Source organism: Panthera tigris, chromosome D4 (genome assembly GCF_018350195.1).
Source record: "Panthera tigris isolate Pti1 chromosome D4, P.tigris_Pti1_mat1.1, whole genome shotgun sequence".
Lineage (NCBI taxonomy): Eukaryota > Metazoa > Chordata > Mammalia > Carnivora > Felidae > Panthera > Panthera tigris.
The window spans coordinates 45780879-45798751 of NC_056672.1; the positions used below are offsets into that span (position 1 = coordinate 45780879).

At 45.5% G+C, this 17873-nt stretch overlaps 1 protein-coding gene across 4 annotated transcripts in view; it reads left to right on the forward strand.

Annotated features, from left to right (window-relative positions):
* Positions 1 to 3285: 3285 nt before the first annotated feature.
* Positions 3286 to 17873, forward strand: part of LOC102955883 (methylthioadenosine phosphorylase) — a 41754-nt gene continuing 27166 nt past the window's right edge. For 2 of the 4 annotated variants that reach the window (XM_042963345.1, XM_042963343.1), the window contains exons 1-4: positions 3410 to 3542; positions 12658 to 12744; positions 13967 to 14025; positions 16943 to 17110. In XM_042963345.1, the coding sequence (XP_042819279.1) occupies positions 3510 to 3542; positions 12658 to 12744; positions 13967 to 14025; positions 16943 to 17110 (347 nt within the window). In that variant the 5' untranslated portion in view covers positions 3410 to 3509. Of the gene's footprint in view, positions 3543 to 12657; positions 12745 to 13511; positions 13763 to 13966; positions 14026 to 16942; positions 17111 to 17873 lie in introns of those variants that run through there. The other 2 variants (XM_042963346.1, XM_042963344.1) reach the window with 2 other exon arrangements.

A 17873-nucleotide genomic window follows, 5' to 3' on the forward strand; every position in this document is an offset into this window, starting at 1 on the left:
CCAACAAGTCTGCCCAAGGGTCATCTACTTCCAGGGGTGAATGGCAAACAATGGCCCTCACCCTTAGCCAAACCAGCTCTCTACCTGTTTTTACATAGATTCAAACTAAGAATGGTTTTTATAACCTTAAGTGGGAGATGAAAAACTCTAAAGAAGAGTTATAGTTTGTCATATGTAAACACTATATAAAATTCAAATTGTAGTGTCCATAAAGTTGTACTGGAATATAGCCATGCTCATTCAATTAGACATTGTCTACATTTTCAAGCTTCACATACTCCTTGATTTTTGCCTCTTAATAGGTAAGGTTTACAGACCTTACCTAAGGGGCTGTAACTTTGTTTTATTGTTTCTTATTGATAAGTGTTTAGACTCAGGTGGTAGATTTCTTGTTTGTTATGGTTGATAAGTTACTTTTTTTTTTGGCAAAGCTGCAAATAGGATTGTTGGTAGATAAGAAAACTCCAAAGGCTATAGTTTTATTGTTTTGCAAAAACAGTTTTGTATCTAATTTTGCCATCTTCTAACATACTATTTTCTGCTGTTTCAGCTTCTTACTCTCCTCCTTTGAATCAGCTTTGCCACTCCACTAGATCCTTTACTAACGACTAAGAGATTTTTTAGAGACTAAGTACATCTCTGACATAGGTGGACTATATATTCATTTGAATATTATGTTTTTAATTATCTGAAAACTTATTTTGACACATTCTTCTAAAATTGGATTTTTATATTAAGAGAACCCTATAGTGGCTGCTGTGAGTTCAAATCACCTAGAGTTTGCCAGTCCAATCCTTCTCAGTATTTGCCTGCTTTTTTCTCATAATGCATTGTGATAAAAACTAATACAGTTCCCTTGGAAGGTGGGTCCATTTGTCTTGAACTACATGCCACACACACACACACATAAATAGTGCATGACAATCAGCTTGGGGGGGGGGCGGGGGAAGTGACTGGTTTCCTACAAGAGGTTAGAAAATTGCTTAAATTTTGTCTAGAAGTGCTAATTTCCTCCTATTGATGGTTTGTGAATTATATCACTCAAAAACCCAGACCAGATTTGGGACAATTTTCCCTTCACAGACATCACATGTTCAAGAGCACATGTTTGAAGATGTTGGTGAGGATGCGGACAAAGAGGATCTCTTTGCACTGCTGGTGGGAATGCAAGCTGGTGCAGCCACTCTGGAAAACAGTATGGAGGTTCCTTGAAAAACTAAAAATAGAACTACCCTACCACCCAGCAATTGCATTACTAGGTATTTATCCAAGGGATACAGGTGTGCTGTTTCAAAGGGACACATGCACCCCAATGTTTATAGCAGCACTATCAACAATAGCCGAAGTCTGGAAAGAGCCCAATGTCCATCAATGGATGAATGGATACAGAAGATGTGGTATATATGTATACAATGGAGTATTACTTGGCAATCAACAAGAATGAAATTTTGCCATTTGCAACTACGTGGATGGAACTGGAGGCTATCATGCTAAGTGAAATTAGTCAGTCAGAGAAAGACAAATACCATATGACTTCACTCATATGAGGAGACAAAACAGATGAACATAGGGAAGGGAAACAAAAATAATATAAAAACAGGGAGGGGGACAAAACAGAAGAGACTCATAAATATGGAGAACAAACAGAGGGTTACTGGAGGGGGTGTGGGAGGGGGGATGGGCTAAATGGGTAAGGGGCACTAAGGAATCTACTCCTGAAATCATTGTTGCACTGTATGCTAATTTGGATGTAAATTTTTAAAAATATAAATAAAATTAAAAAATTTTTAAAAAGAGCACGTTTGAGCCCTGACCTGCAAGTTACAGTACAAAAGTCCAGAAGTCCAGTTTAACCCCTTCCAAGTTTCCAACTCTTTCTCTGAGAGTCTTCTAATGCTTACAGGATCCATTCTATTCACAGGGTCTAACTTTGGGCAGAGAGGCAGCACAGAACAGAAATTGGACTTGCTGGTCACATTAAAGCACAGAAGTTGGTCAAGATCCCCCAATTACAAAGCAATCATACCCAGGGTATCTTCCTTCCCCCAATGGTTCCCTTCTGATCACTGGGCTTCCTGCTCCCCAGTAGAGAAATCAGCAGACTCCCAGAAAACTACATCTTTGAGGGACTCCCAGCCTTCTGCCTTTTCAAAGGAACACCCCCGTCTTCTACATTTATTCTTTAGCCATTTCATTTTATAACTTAAAATAAACAAACAACCTTTACATTGTAAGAAAGGGTAGACCCAGAGCAAAAAGTAACAAAGAGTGGAAGTCTTTACTATTTCAGTAAACAGCTTACATGGGCAGCACCCCCACAGTGATATTTTAAATGAAAGTGTACTTGTGTCTTGTTTCAGTGCTTTGCTGCTGTAGGGAAAGAGGAAAGTGTATTCTTTCACAGCCATCCTCCCAACCCTTAGGTTTATGTGCAGTATTTTTGTATCTCAGAACATTACTGCCACCCAGCATTTAGTTTAGGAGAGTTTAATCCATCAAGGGAGGTTCAACTAGATTATCCCAGCAGGGAAGGGATGGGGACTTTGAGAGGAAAGGATTATCCCAGTGGAGGGCTGGTGCTCTGCCTTGGGGATGGTTGGGGAGGGGGGCATGCAGCAGGGGGATGCGGGAGTGGTCAATCGGTGTCGAACAATGAAGACCATGAGTCTGGATTCTGAATCTCGGTGTATTGGACATTGGCTGGGGTGGGAGAGGTTAAAGATGGCCTTGGCCTGCATCAAGCCAAACTGGGGGTTGGCAGTGTCTCATCCCTTCAAAAGCCTCCCCTCAAATTTAAGATGAGTATAGTATGCACATCAGAAAGGTCATCCGGTAGCCGGTTACTCTGTTTATTTCCTTTTTGTTACCTCGGAGTCTTGCGTCAACCTCATCCCTACTTAGTCCTTCAGGAATTCAGGGACAGGAGCACACCCCCGATCGGGTCGCGGGAGTAGGAAGAGCAAGGCTCGGCAGCCGGGTGTTAGCAGTTGGGCAGAATGTCTGTGAACAGCCAGTTTCCTCCAGAGGAGTCTCCCTCCCGCGAGAACTTCTGGAACAGCGACCAGCCTGATTTTACAGAGGAGGCCGAGGTTGCAGCTACCAGTGGGCAGAGCAGGGAGTGGCGCTCTTCCTCGTAGGGATCTTGCGAAAGGTAACAGATCTGATTAAAGGGCAAAGGCACAGAATCTGGGGCAGTGCAACGGCTCAACTAACGGTCTCCATTATTATTATCATAACTGTGAACCCCTTACTTAGAACTGGGGTGAGAAAGAAACCGCGGAGAACCGGAAAGGTCTGCCAAAAGGACCGGACGCGAGAACCTCCAATTGAGGAGGGGGGTGGCGGGGGCGATTCCCACACCAGCAGCCAATCCAGCTGTCCCGGGGAGGAAGAGGAGGAGCCAGGGCCTCCCCCGGGACTCCGCACTGCTCCGCGCGGTGCCACCGCTACAACTCGCTCGGCTCCCGGACTCAGCGCGTCCGCCACCGCAGCCGCTTCCCCGCGCAGATATGGCCTCAGGTGCCACCCCCGCGGCGGTGAAGGTGAGATGAGCCGTCTCGGCGGCTGCAGTCCGCCCTGCTCCCGCTGGGTGGGTGGGGGACCGCGCCTTCGGGCCACGCGCCGGGCCTGTGCGCCCCAGCCACGGCCGGCAGGGTCTGGGGCCCGGCCCCGGGGGCGCTGGCCCAGCGGCGTGGGTTGGGGGAGAGAGAATGCTTGCAGTCTCGCCCCTCTCCCCCCACACCTTGGGCTCAGAGGCACCTGCGCCGCGCCAGGAGTGGGCAAGTGGAGAAGGGCGGTGGGTGGAGGCTGCGCTTGCTCCCCACACTCCCCCCCGCCCCCACCAACGCTTCCCCAGCTCCACTCCTTTCCGGCGGGCAGCTGCTGGACTAGCAGCGTGGGCGCCCGCAACTGCTGAGACCCGCCTCCGGTGCCGGCAGTACTCACGCTTCCGCTCCAACTCGGCTCGCTGCCCGCGGCCCACGTGGGAGAACTGGGTGCTTGAACTTGTGCGAGCTTCCGGTTTTTTTCTTATGCTTTCAAACGTAGGGCTTTTCTGTCCTGAAGTTTTCCCTGCAGCGCAATGCTTGGGGAATTCTGAGACTTTTTGACCTCACCGAAATGGAGTACCGGGCCGCTCCCTGTTTGGAGGCCTCTGGCTTTAAGCTGCTTTGTTTGCAACCTTGAAACAGTTAGAGATCGGTTTTCTTGTACCCTCGGACCTCACAGGTCTCCATACAAGGGATCTTTGTTCGGTGGAAGCTTTGGCCAGGGGAGGGCCCGAGTTCTGAAGGGTGCCTCGAGCTTCCCTGGGGCTTTTTAAACACATCCTGGTTGTAGTCTCGGGAGAAGAGTGTAGAATTACAGAGCAATGGAAATATTGATGATGAAACTTCAGATCTCTTCTAGGTTGTTTATGATTGGCTAAGAACTCAGTAAATTTGTTTGACTTTAGAAATTCTTGGCGGATGGGATAGGAAGGTCTGGGATAGATCCCTCTTCGGTTATCTCCTGATTCCCGCCTTTGTGTTCAGTTCTTTTGGGAGAAGGCAAATCTCTGCGGTGTGTATTCAGCCAGAGTGATGAGTTTATTAGCCCTTGCAACTCTTAATGAGACACTTAGAATGAGAAGGGGTAGGGTAGAGAGTGTTGCATTCATACTCAGACATGAAACTCAGCTTTGACATTTTGAAAAGAATCTTGCGCTTAACAAACATTTGTAGAAGGCCTCTCCCTTGTCAGTAGCAGAGGACAAGCAGAAAATGTTTACCACGCTTATGAGCAAAGTAGGTGAGTTCTTTAGGTGTCCGTCTTTTAAGTGGGGATTTTCCTGCAGGGTTTGCTGGGATGGTGACAATTAATCTGTCTAGCACATGGTTGAAACTTATTAGATGTTAGTACTTATTAGATGTTAGTGCTTATTAGTGCGGGAGCTGAAATAAATTTTACAAGTCTTTTCTCCAACAGTTATTTTGCTAGGTCTTATTAGATGACAGCTTTCAGTGGCTAAGCAGCGGAAGTGATCACCTTTCCCTTATAGGAGTACACTTAAAGTGACATTAGGAGCAGAGAGGGATGGTTATGGAAACAGCCTCCCTTCAGTCTTGTTTGACATTCTCCAGTCACACAATCCCTGTGAAATTAGTGCAGTACACTTAAGTGCAGAACGGGCATTGACTAGAGCCCTGATGTAAATACTGAATGACGTATATCTTTGGTCTTGGCGAGCTGCTGAATATAAAATTAAGAGGGACAAATAGTGCTAGGCCTGCTGGCTGATTGCTCTTTGAGCTTAGAAGGGTGACTGCTGTGCTTTGAGAAACCATGATGGCAACGCCAAATCCCTCAGACTGCTGAGGCTACGTCCTATGCAGGAGACACGAGGTGCCAGCGTGCAGAGCAAAATGGGCTCCTAAAAACCATACCCTGTCTCCAGATTGTGAAATGTAGAGCTGGAACATTTCTTAAGACCACATAGCCACACAGACCCTTTTTGTGGACATAAAGCTGAGGCCTGGAAAGGTCGACTAAGGTGTCCAGGACTATACAGCTGGACCTAGATAGTGATAGAATTGGGCCCAGAGCCTGGTGTGCCCCCAGCTGGATGTGAGGCAGTTCCGAAATACGACATGTCCTGTTTTATTGTGTGAGTAGAGAGATCATGCAGCCTGCACCCCCCTCCCCATGCCCACTGGCTACTCTCCCATGTTATTAAGGATAGCTGTTGTCTGGGAGGACCTCAGGGAGACATCATCCTCCAACATCAGTCACGGGCAGGTGGTACGTATGACCATGCAGAGGGCTAAACTGGTTTTTGGCACCCGGACAGAACATTCTAAAGGGCTCTTTCAGCTGGCTATGGTTCCCCCAGGCAGCTGCTCTGGGGGATTAAAAATAAGCCTTATTAATCACGGTTGTTATCACAAGGAGGAAATACGGTTCCATCATAAGTGTGCAGTGAGCTGTCAACAAAATGGTATGGAGAGAGACAGGCAAGTCACGGAGTCTAGACTGTGATGAATGGGCCTTTTGAGCTCTCCTTGTGGCTGCCTGAGTGTGGCTGGCAGAGGCCTTCAGACTGAGAGTCCTTGAGCGACTCTCCGAAACCAGGCCTCAACTGGAAGCTGGAGGCCAGGGAGGCTTCATTTTTTGCCTGGGGTCACAGTGGCATTTTGGACAGGACGCTTCCTCCTTTTGTAGGGCTGCCCTGAGCATTGCCAGGCATATAGTGCATCCTGGACGCCTCCCCACAAAATGCCCGTGGCTCTCCTGCCCCCTTGTTGTGGCAGCCAGAAGTGTCCCCATGGGTTTCCCGACACTCCCAGGAGAGCCAGTACACGCTGGGTTGAGGGACCTGGGCCAGATCCCTGAGACAGAGACTACCTGGTGAGGAGATGCGGGAGCAGCCCAGTTTGCATTCCGACCAGCAGAGAAAGACCAAGCAATAGGGGGCTTTTTGTTGTTGCTTCGAGGGATGTTCATTTTTGTTTTGTTGTTGCTGGAAGTGGGAAGATATACAGAAACGGTGACAGATATTAATGCATTATTTCACTTGATTCTCATCATTCTATAAATTAAGGATCTCCTTTTCAGTACCGATGAGCAAACAGGTGATATAAATTTTTGTGTCCAATGGACTCTAATCCCTAATTGTGATTGTGATCATGGTATTCTATTTTTTAAATTTTTTTTTAATGTTTATTTATTTTTGAGAGAGAGAAAGCGTGAGCAGGGGAGGGGCAGAGAGAGAGAGAGAGAGAGAGAGGGAGACACAGAATCTAAAGCAGGCGCCAGGCTCTGAGCTGTCAGCACAGAGCCCAGCCCGGGCCTCGAACCCTTGAACTGCGAGATCATGACCTGAGCCTAAGTCAGGACGCTTACCGACTGAACCACCCAGGTGCCCCATGATCATGGTATTCTAGTCTGTGCCTCAGAAACATCTAAAGCAATCGTTTCCAAAGTGTATGATGCATCTGCACCCACCTTGGGGATTTGTTAGAAAGGCACGTTATCAGGCCTACCCCAGGCCTGCGGAATCAGAACCTCTGGGGGTTGGGGGTGTCCAGCAATCTGGGTTTTAAACAGCCTCAGTGTATTCAGAAGCCCACTAGAGTGTGATAGCTGCTGACCCAGGGAGCTTTGAAAAGGCCAGGTTTCTGCACTCAGAACAAGCTCTTCAGATGCTTCTTGGTGTTCTAGTTTCCCATGGCTGCTATAACCGTTACCACAGACTGGATGGCTTAAAACAATGCAGATGTATTTTCTCGAAGTTCTGGAGGTTAGAAGTGCAAGAATGAGTCCTAACTGGGCTAAAATGGGAGTGTCAGTAGAGTGGCTCCTCTTGGAAGAGCCAATGGAGAGTCCCGGTCCCTTGCTTTTCCAGCATCTAGAGATCACCAGTGTTCCTTGGCTCATGGCCCCGGATCACGTCACCTTCTTTCCCATTTGACCGTCTTATAAGGACATTTAGGGCCTACCCAGGTAATCCAGGATAATCTCCCTGTCTCGAGATTTGTAACTTAATCCAGTAAGGTAACATTCACAGGTTCTGGGGCTTAGGACACAGACAGGATCTCTTTCAGGAGCGTTATTTATTTAGCCTCAGCTAGTCCAGATTTTGGCAATTCGTGGTCTGGGCCGTAGGGTGGGGGTGCTCATTTCTGGCTGCACATTAGAACTACCTGAGGAGCTTTAAGAACACAAACCTTGCCTTGCCCGGTTAATCAGAGTCTCTGGAATCTTGGACCTGAGCTTCAGTATTGAAAGTTCCCCACAGGATTCTCGTTTCCCGGAGCTGACCCAGGGGGAACACCGGGAACATTCCTGCTGCTGTGCCACAAGGGAAGGAAAGCTCTACAGAATACAATTAGCATTGAGGAAAATCCTTCTCAAAAAAGAAAAAAAAGTTGGCCATTTCAGTAAAAGGCGAAAGATTTATGCGATCTGAAGAGAAACCAGAGTATAAAAAAATTGGCCATTTCAGGAGGTGAATTATATCTTCAAGGGGGGTGTCTACCCATTAGAATAAACATCCTGACTTTGCAAGAGGTGGTTGGTTAAGTAAAGCTACAGATGTTCTGAGCCCCAAGGTTATCTCTGATCAGAATATCACATGACCAGATTAGTTTCCCAGTGCCGCCATAGCAAAGTACCGCAAACTGTTACTTAGGCAACAGACATTTATTCTTTGTCTGGAGGCTGGGAGGCCAAGATCCAGGTGTCAGCACGGTTGGTTGCTTCTGAGGCCTCTCCTTGGCTTGCAGTCGGCCAGCTTCCTGTGCCTCACATGGTCTTCCCTCTGTGTGTTTGTGTTCCTAATCTTGTTTTATAGGGATACCAGTCATATTGGATTAGGGCCCTTCCTGTGACTTCATTTAACTTTAATTACCTCAACAAAGATCCTGTTTCCGAAAAGAGTTGCATTCTGAGATATTAGATATTAGTGCTTCAAAATACGGATTTGGGGGGAACCAGTTCAGCCAATAACCATCACCTACAAGGGTGGCTTACGGAGAAGGGCATCTTGTCCGAGATGGAGCCACCAGCTATCTGGACCGTATTGCAGGTTTTCAACAGGCCACCCAGACTGAGACATTTGGCCACTCTGTCCCCATACAGCTGGGCTTCTGGGATTTTGCAAGGCCCTGGGAGGCTCAAAGCCAGGTTGGCTCAATTAAGGGAGAACTTTTGTCTCTTGTGCTTGCCAAATAGGTCAACGGCAGCCGGGGCTGCAGGACTGAAATGCTCAGATAAGGGATTGCTGCCAGCTTGAGCTCTGGCCTTCTTGCCTCCTTGTGAGCTTGAAGCGCTCAGAGGAAGCCCACCTCTCTGGCATGAGCTAGTCTCAACTGCTTGGGGTTACGGTGTTTTGAGAATGCCGTCGTGGAGTGCTAGGTTCCTTCAGGTAGTGTATCTGGGCCTCAGAGTGATGGTGAGTGGTTCTTGAAACCAAGTGGGATATGTGAAATCTCCTAGGTCTAGGTACTAGGGGAAAAGGACGCAGGATAGGGGGTTAGTGTGAGCCCTTTTAGCTTTGCTGGAAATAACCATTGTGGCCAGGTAAGCCAACATTTAGATAAAATGCTTTTGCACTCTCAGGAAGTCAAACTCTCTTCTCTTTTGAAGGAAGTTGACTCGGTGGTCTGTCAGTGGGAAAGTATGGAATGAACCCAGTAGCTGTTATAATTTGGCAGTGACCATGATTGACCAGGTTGGGGGGGGGTCTCTATTTTAGAACTTTATCTGGTGTAAAGTGACCTAGGAATTCCATCCTTGTCTCCAAACATATTTATTTCTAGCAGTCTAGGGTTTCCTGGATGGAGGGCTGATGCTTCTGACCCAGAAGGCCTGGTAAGGTCCTGTCGTTGCTTCCTGAGTGTGGATGAAGTCACTGATGGAGAGTCCCCTCCCTTCTTAGGTGTTTGCGTAGATGCCAGAGTCATTATTTCTGTTCGCTCTGTGACCCCGGTCCAGAATCTGACCTCTCTGGACATCAGTTTCCTTAATACACGGAGACAGAAAAACTTTCCCAGTACGGTACGATGCTGTAAAGGACTCCAGGGGATATTGGAAGGTAGTAGTACATCGTTGTAGTTGAGCGTGAAAGACCTAGGTTCCTATTCCAGCTTTGCTCCTTACTTCTTGGACAAGTTTCTTAATCTGATGCTTTTTTTTTTTTTGTCTTTGGTAAAGTGACTGTGACACTGTGGGGCCTGTCTTGCAGGGTGGTTGTGAAGATCAGTTGAGGTAAGGCATCTGAAGCACTCAGCCTAGTGCCTGTGACTTGTAAGTACTCAGACACAATTACTTCATCATTAAGGCATTACCAAGGCAAGTACTAGATGGACTGTTGAATTGAGAGGCTCCACGTGACACCCTATTAGGTAGGCCATGGGTGCTTGAGAGAGTTCCCTCCTAGTTGTACTTTGCTGTGGAGCCAGCAGGTGGCAACATTGCCCCATTCTGGCACTGCTGGCCTCCCTCCACAGCAGAAAAATGGTTAGAGGTCTATTTCCCCGATATGGCAGTATGCAGTTTGCTACATGTGTTCTGTATCCCTTTTGAGATGTGGTTTTCCATGAACAATTGGAGCCGGTTAGATGACTGGATGTGTTCACCTATAGATAATTCCAGTGCCCGAGACCCTGTTCCAACCTTCTGGGGAGCGGTAGCAGCTCTTGCTTTCATGCCCAGTGAAACTACGTGTTCTTCTCTGAGGGCTGAGTTACCAGCTACCTAATGCAGTCATGCAGCCAGGGTGCTGCGGACTGAAGCTTGGGGCTGCTGATAGCGGGCCCAGGGGCTCCAGACTGCAGCAGGATCCCTGGTTGGCATTTCTTCATCGCTGCTGCGAGGCTGGGCTAGCTTCCCCCAAACCGAGGTGGTTTCACAACAAAGTCTGTGTTGTCTTGTATGTACAAGTCTGAGAATCCAGTATTGAATCCGGATGTGAGATGCCCTGGCCCAGCGAAAGGAAGGGTTAGGATTATATAAAACCAAATTAAAAAAAATTTTTTTCTATCAAAATTGTCATGGTTTAAATGTACTGACTTAAATGAACATTTCTGTTGATTTCAAAACTGCAATGTGGGTTTTGTCTTACGTGGTAGCAAGATACGAGAGAAATGTGGGGTCCGCATGGAATGTGTAACCTGCTGTGGTTTTAACATACCACAAGGTGGCACCAACTTCAAAAACTGGTTTAGCCACTTGAGGACGTTGGGGGGATATTTTTAAAGGTCTGAATCCTGTAACTAGCAGTTCTTCAGTAAAATCTCACTAAATTACCTGTGTTGTTTTATTCTGTTTGGTTTTCCTTCCAGAAAACCGCGGGCCAGAGAGGTGGCCATTTTCCCACATATTAAATAGAAGTCAACTTGTGTCACTTGATCTGAAAATCACTCAGATGTTCAGTTAATTCTTAACTCTGGAATTTTTTCTCAAGGAGCTGCTTTCTTTCATTTAGTAGAAATTTTACTCCAGTGACAATAGATTTAAAGCTTTTTGTTGAAAAAAAGGAAAACGTGCAGGTCACTTTCCATTCAGTTTCTAGTAAAGTGTCCTCTCTTTTAACCTGTCATCAGTAATTTAAATCCTGTTTCTCTTTGAGGAACTGTCAGCCCAGGGAACCTGAATGATTTCAGTCATTGAAGTTTTAGTTAACTGTTCAGTTAATATTTAGTTGTCTTTGTAATTATTCTTGTTTGTGTTTCTTAGTCATCAAATTAACTCTGGAATTGCAGTATCAGGTTCCTGTAACTCCGATTAGCACCTGGAGACAAGGACTAATAAGTTCATCTCTGGAAAATGCAATACAACACTTGAACTTAAAAAATTTAGAACTTGTTGGGGTGCCTGGGTGGCCCAGTCAGTTAAGCATCTGACTTCAGCTCAGGTCATGATCTCACAGTTTACAAGTTCGAGCCCCTCATCAGGCTCTGTGCTGACAGCTCAGAGACTGGAGCCTCCTTTGGATTCTGTATCTCCCTCTTTCTGTCCCTCACCCTCTCTTTCTCTCTCAAAAATAAATAAACATTAAAAAAATTTTAGGGGCTCCTGGGTGGCTCAGTCAGTTAAGCGTCCAACTTCTGCTCAGGTCATGATCTCGCCAGTATTGAGTTTGAGCCCCGCATTGGGCTCTATGCTAACAGTTCGGGGCCTGGAGCCTCCTTCGGATTCTGTGTCTCCCCCTCTCTCTGCCCCTCCCATGTTCATGCTCTGTCTCTCTCTCTCTCTCTCTCTCTCTCTCTCTCTCAATAATAAATAAACGTTAAAAAAAGTTAAAAAATTTTTTTTTAATTTAGAACTTGCATTACTTATTTATATTTACATATATATGAAGGATAGTTTGATTTTATAAATATACACGAAGCTAACTTTTTATGCTTTTTCAGACTCTTCTATCATGATCTCTTACAGCTCTGTGATTTCAGTGGCCTAGGAAAGAAAATCTTTCTTGTTTCTTTATCAAATGGCATAATGAAGAGAAATCATTACTGGATGGGGATACAGAATATTTTCTGTCCTGGCCGTCTTTTGAGCATTTCTTACTCCATAACCCATTTAGTAGAGAAAACAAGATTGGTTAGAACCACATGCCTCATTTTTAGGTTTGCTTTTCTAACTTAAGCTAGTTAAAGTATTTTTCTATGCTACCTTTGTTATTTCCATAGTCAGAAACAAATGTCATATAGTCCAAAATATGTCCCATGCATTGGTTATTTCTGGAATATAGAAGGCTCTCAAATGTGTATTGAATGAGTGATTGTTTTTCTGTGATGTTCAGTTGTTTTTTTTTTTAATTTTTTTTTCAATGTTTATTTATTTTTGAGACAGAAAGAGACAGAGCATGAACGCGGGAGGGGCAGAGACAGGGAGACACAGAATCTGAAACAGGCTCCAGGGTCTGAGCTGTCAGCACAGAGCCCGACGTGGGGCTCGAACTCACGGACTGCGAGATCATGACCTGGGCCGAAGTCGGATGCTCAACCGACTGAGCCACCCAGGCGCCCCTGTGATGTTCAGTTTTTTAAAAATAACTAGGACTTAGCAGGAATGGTGAAGAGCATATATGTATGAATAAATGAACTTGCATGAAATAATGGTCTTGTTTACAATGAAAAATGACCAAATATGTTGTTTTCTTATTGTCTCCTTTAGATTGGAATAATTGGTGGAACAGGCCTGGATGATCCTGAGATCTTGGAAGGACGAACAGAAAAATACGTGGATACTCCATTTGGCAAGGTTCATATCCAGTTAGCAGAGACATACCAGCCTCTTCCTTTCTTCTTGCTGGCTAGGTTTTTAAGTTAAAAAGAACTTTTTTTAAATTGCTTTTGTCGTGGCAGCACAGGGCTCTCTGCCCCCGGCTGAGAGGGGCCAGTATTCCTGTCACTGGGCTCTGCCAGCTGAGACCGTGTCCCTAAGAGTGCCTTGGACTTCACACGATTGAGAACATGGCTTTTGAACGTGCACACACAACTTCTCAATTTTTATCTCTAGAAGCCAGACACTCATTTCAGAGACCGCAACTGCACTTCTTCAGATCTCTGCATTCAAATCAGCTTCTAATTGGGGCCTGTGTGTCTTCCATACTAATTTTGGAGACAGACTGATGACACACGGTAGCAAATAATGCAAAGTGGCCTCTTCTCAGTAAGCCCTGGCCCAAAGGGGGGATTTCCTGAGGATGCAGAACACAATAGCATAACTAAACTGGAAATAAAACACTCCTTTTCTGTTGCATGGAGGCTATTTGTTCTTCCAGCTCTTGTGTCAGCCAGCTAGGATGAGGTGTCTGCCTTCTAATTCCATAGTGTTGCTTCCAAACTCGATGGTTCTCCTGGTCCTGTAAGATCCCTGCATCTGGCAGTCTCAACCCAGTCCTCCTTTTCATCCAAGGCTATAGATTGACCTTGTGTTCTCTAAGTCCTGCTTTCGCCTTGGCTCACTTCACGGTCTCCTGTTTTCTTAACCCTCCCCACCCCCCCGCCCCCTTCAAGTTGTCGGGACCTTCCTCTCCATTATCTCAGGTCGTCCCATGACCATCTAAGACCTGGTTAACATGGCAAACTGTTCCAGTGCGGAGTCCTTAAATTCTGTGACAGTGAACTCCTTTCTGCACCTGTTCTTGTACCCGCCCAATACCCTTGACACATCTCTCTTTGATCAGTGTTAGTGACATCAGAATCCCCGGGGCGCTTGGCTACAAATAGTTCTTGCTAAGTGTGGTCTACCCCATGCACCCAGGGCAGCTCTCCAGGTCCTGTGACTTTCTGTGCTTGTAGAAGGCTCAGTATTAGTGACTAAGTTAATCAAATATAGACTCTTGTACTTCTTTAAAAGCATATCTTCCAAGTTCTCATGAATCCTTTTGTGGTTGAACAATGGAAGTGGCAGTTTTTAAATTGTTTATATATGAGTGTATCCACGTCACTGGGTTGTAACCATTTTTCATTATGTTCAGCCTTCTGATGCCTTAATTTTGGGGAAGATAAAGAATGTTGACTGCGTCCTTCTCGCAAGGTAAGATATTCTAAGCTTTTTGAATGTTGGTACCAAAGGAAGATTTAAATTTGACCTGAATTCTGGAGAGAGTAATGACACAGGAATGAGTTTTTATGTGCTGGTGGAGCCAGAGCTTCTCGGTCACCTTTATTTACTACTTATGGTTTTGGGGTAAATTATCTGGACTCTGGAGAACAGAGATCTCACCCCACCCCCCTTAGACTAGACAAGTGGTTAGAGTAATTAATGAGCAGTACAGCAAGTCCGACAAAAATTGAAGCTTCTGGTTTCAGTTCTAACTTCAAGAGGAGAGAGGCTTTCTCATGTCCGTTGTTTTTCTTCTTTTTTAAAAAATTTATTTTAGAGAGTAAGAGTGTATTTGTAAGCAGGGGAGAGGGGCGGAGGGAGGGGGGGGAGAGAGAGAGAGAGAGAGAGAGAGAGAGAGAGAGAGAGAGAATGAATATCTCAAGCAGGCTCCATGCTCAGCTTTGAGCCTGAGGCAGGACTTGATCCCACAACCCTGGGATCATGACCTGAGCTGAAATCAAAAGAGTTAGTCACTCAACTGACTGAGCCACCCAGGCACCCCCATTGTTTTTCTTCTAATAAGGCAGACTGCTTCATTCACGACCCCTGGTGCAGTAACAGTTCTAGGTTTGCAGGGAATGGGTTCCCTTTGGTATCCACACTCTGTTTTCTTGACCAGGCTAGGACTATTCCATTATTACAGAGGGAGCAAATCATTTTTATCACAAGGTTGGAAATTAGACTACATAGATTAGTTTTCTGTTGCTGTAGAACAAATTAGCACAAATTTAGCAGCTTAAAACAATACACACTTTCTGAGCCCCAGGAGTGTGGGTGCAGCTTAGCTGACTCCTGTGTTCAGGGTCACACAAGGTCACACAAGGTACACTCAGGACTTGTTCTCATTTGGAGCTCCGGGTCCTCATTCAGGCTTAAGTGCTTGTTGGCAGAATTCAGTTCCGGGGGTGTAGGTCATAGGATAGCGGCCTGCTTCCTCAGGGCCAGAAGGAGGGGGTGCTCTAGTACATGCTGGCCAGGTGAAACCTAGTCAGGAGAGTGACCCCAACACCTCTGGTGTAGCCCATTGGCTGGAAGCAAATCTCACATCCACCTGCAGTGGAGGAAGGAGGGAATTAGATGGAGAGTGAAAACGGGGATCACCCTAGAGTCTGTTTGCCACACCCCTTTTTAAAAAAAAATATTTTTAATGTTTATTTATTTTTGAGAGAGAGACCTTGAGAGCCAGGGAGGGGCAGAGAGAGAGAGACAGACAGACAGACACAGAATCCAAAACAGGCTCCAGGCTCTGAGCTCTCAGCACACAGCCAGCCCAATGAGGGGCTCAAACTCCCGAACCGTGAGATCATGACGTGAGCTGAAGTCAGACGCCCAACTGATTGAGCCACCCAGGTGCCCCTGTCTGCCACACCACATTTTTAAAACAGAAGTGACTTTGCTGAATTCAGTAAAACTAAATTTAGGTTTAGATGGTTACATGGGTTGATTTCAGGCAAAATTCTTTGTTGGTCTGTGGTCATTGCGGGAGGATTGATTAATTTTTTCCAGGCTCTAAGAGAAAACAGCTAGTGGTGTGGCCCCATGGTGAGGCTTTTATACTACTGCCAATTGAACTGAATTGTGTTGGACTGTGAACTATTTGTCCCTCTAATGTAGTGTTTCTATTTTTTTTTTTAGATTTTATTTTATTTTATTTTACTTTAAAAAATTTTTTTTTTTTAATTTGAGAGTGAGAGGGCACGAGTGAGCTAGGGGCAGAGAAAGAGAGAGAGAGAAGCAAGGCTCACCCAAAGCGGGGCTCAAGCTCACCTGATGTGGGGCTCAAACTCAAGAACCGTGAATCATGACCTGAGCCGAAGTCAGATGCTTAAGGACTGAGCCACCCAGGCACCCCTAACGATTTTACTTTTGAGTAATCCCTACATCCAACATGGGCTCGAACTCACAACCCTGAGATCAAGAGTTGTATGCTTACCAACTAAGCCACCCTCGTGCATGTCTAGTGCAGTGTTTCTTAACTGCTTTTTTTTTTTTAAATGTTTATTCATTTTTGAGAGAGAGACAGAGAGACAGAGAGCAAGCGGGGGAGGGGCAGAGAAGGAAGACACAGAATCCGAAGCAGGTTCCAGGCTCAGAGCTGTCAGCACAGAGCCCCTATGTGGGGCTCGAACTCATGGACCATGAGATCATGACCTGACCCGAAATCAGACACTTAACTGACTGAGCCACCCACCCCTCTTGCCTACTTTTGGTTTTTGATTTTCTTTTGAAAATCTTTTTAGTGTTTTGAAGACCAGTCTTAGGAAAATGCATATACTTTCTGGGCATTCATGAACCTCTACCTTCTGAGAAGTCATCTGTCAACTCAGGATAAAAACCCTGATAAGCTATTCCCTGATAAGTCTGAAATTATGTACAGAGCATTTTGATGTTATACATAATTCTGTTGGTAAAGATTAAAGTTTCTTTTTTTAATATAAATATGGGATGATACAAGGGATATTTAATAACAATCTATGGTGCAGTAATATCCATTTTACAGATGAAAAAAACTGGGCTGAGAGAGCTGAGTGGCTGTGATGAGATCACCCCAGTAGTAAATGGCAATGCTAGGATTTGGACCCAGGCAGTTTTACTCCAAAGCTCAAACTTAATCGTCATTCTAGAAAGAGATTTGTGTGTGTTCGGTTACTTCCTTGAAAGCTTACCTCTGTATTACCACATGTAAAGGACACTGGACTTGACACTTTGCCTTTCTGTGGTGGAACATTCCATGTAGTATTGGTAGTTTTTCAAGCAGCCCAGAATAATTTTAACTCTATGAAATACTGCTTCTATTCTGACAGTATTCGAGTGCCCTGCTCACTCATCTGCTGTATTCTTCCCACAGGCATGGGAGACAGCACAGCATCATGCCTTCCAAAGTCAACTACCAGGCGAACATCTGGGCTCTGAAGGAGGAGGGCTGTACACATGTCATAGTGACCACAGCTTGCGGTTCTTTGAGGGAAGAGATTCAACCTGGTGATATCGTCATTATCGATCAGTTCATCGACAGGTGAGCAGATCATTGAAGATGCTTTAGGCTCATGTAAGATCATTCCCAGCTCAAATGGACATTTGGTGGGTACCTGGGAGAGATGCGGAGGGCAGGCCCACAGACTTGCTCTAAGCTTTTCATTGTGGGAGTTTTAAACATCTGCAAAACAGAATAAGAATCTCTCCGGTTACCAGTTCCCAGCTTTGCCATATATCAGTTCACTACAGCCTGTAACTTGAAAAGATAAGGACTCTGTTAGAAACAAGCAAATCACTTAATATTTCCTTAGTATTAGCAGTCTAGACAGTGCTCCCCTCTTCTCTACCATCTTAGAGACTTTTGTTAAGTTGGTTTGTTCAAATACGGGTCCAGAGGGGGGGTCCACTCATACATGAAAGAGCTAATAATGTTTCATCCACCTCCTTTTTTCATTTTTCTTGTTATTCTGTAGTGTCCCCAGTCTGGATTTTACTGACTGCATCCTTAAGTGTCACTTAGGGTGTTCCCCTGTGTCCTGTGTTTGTTGTAAACCAGTGGGTAGCTCTGGAGGCCTGATAAGAACCAGGTTCAAATTCTTGGCAAGAACCCTCCCTTCCGCGTTGTACCAGCAGGCACGTGATATCTGCTTGTCTTTACACGGTGTTGATTGATCAGTTGGTTCAGGAACTACGGACTTCTTTGTTACTTAATTGCACAAGTAATTTATAACTGTCCTTTACCAAAAAAATTCAGTAGTAATAGACTGCCAAGCTCCTGGGCTTTTTCTGGACTTAGAAATAGT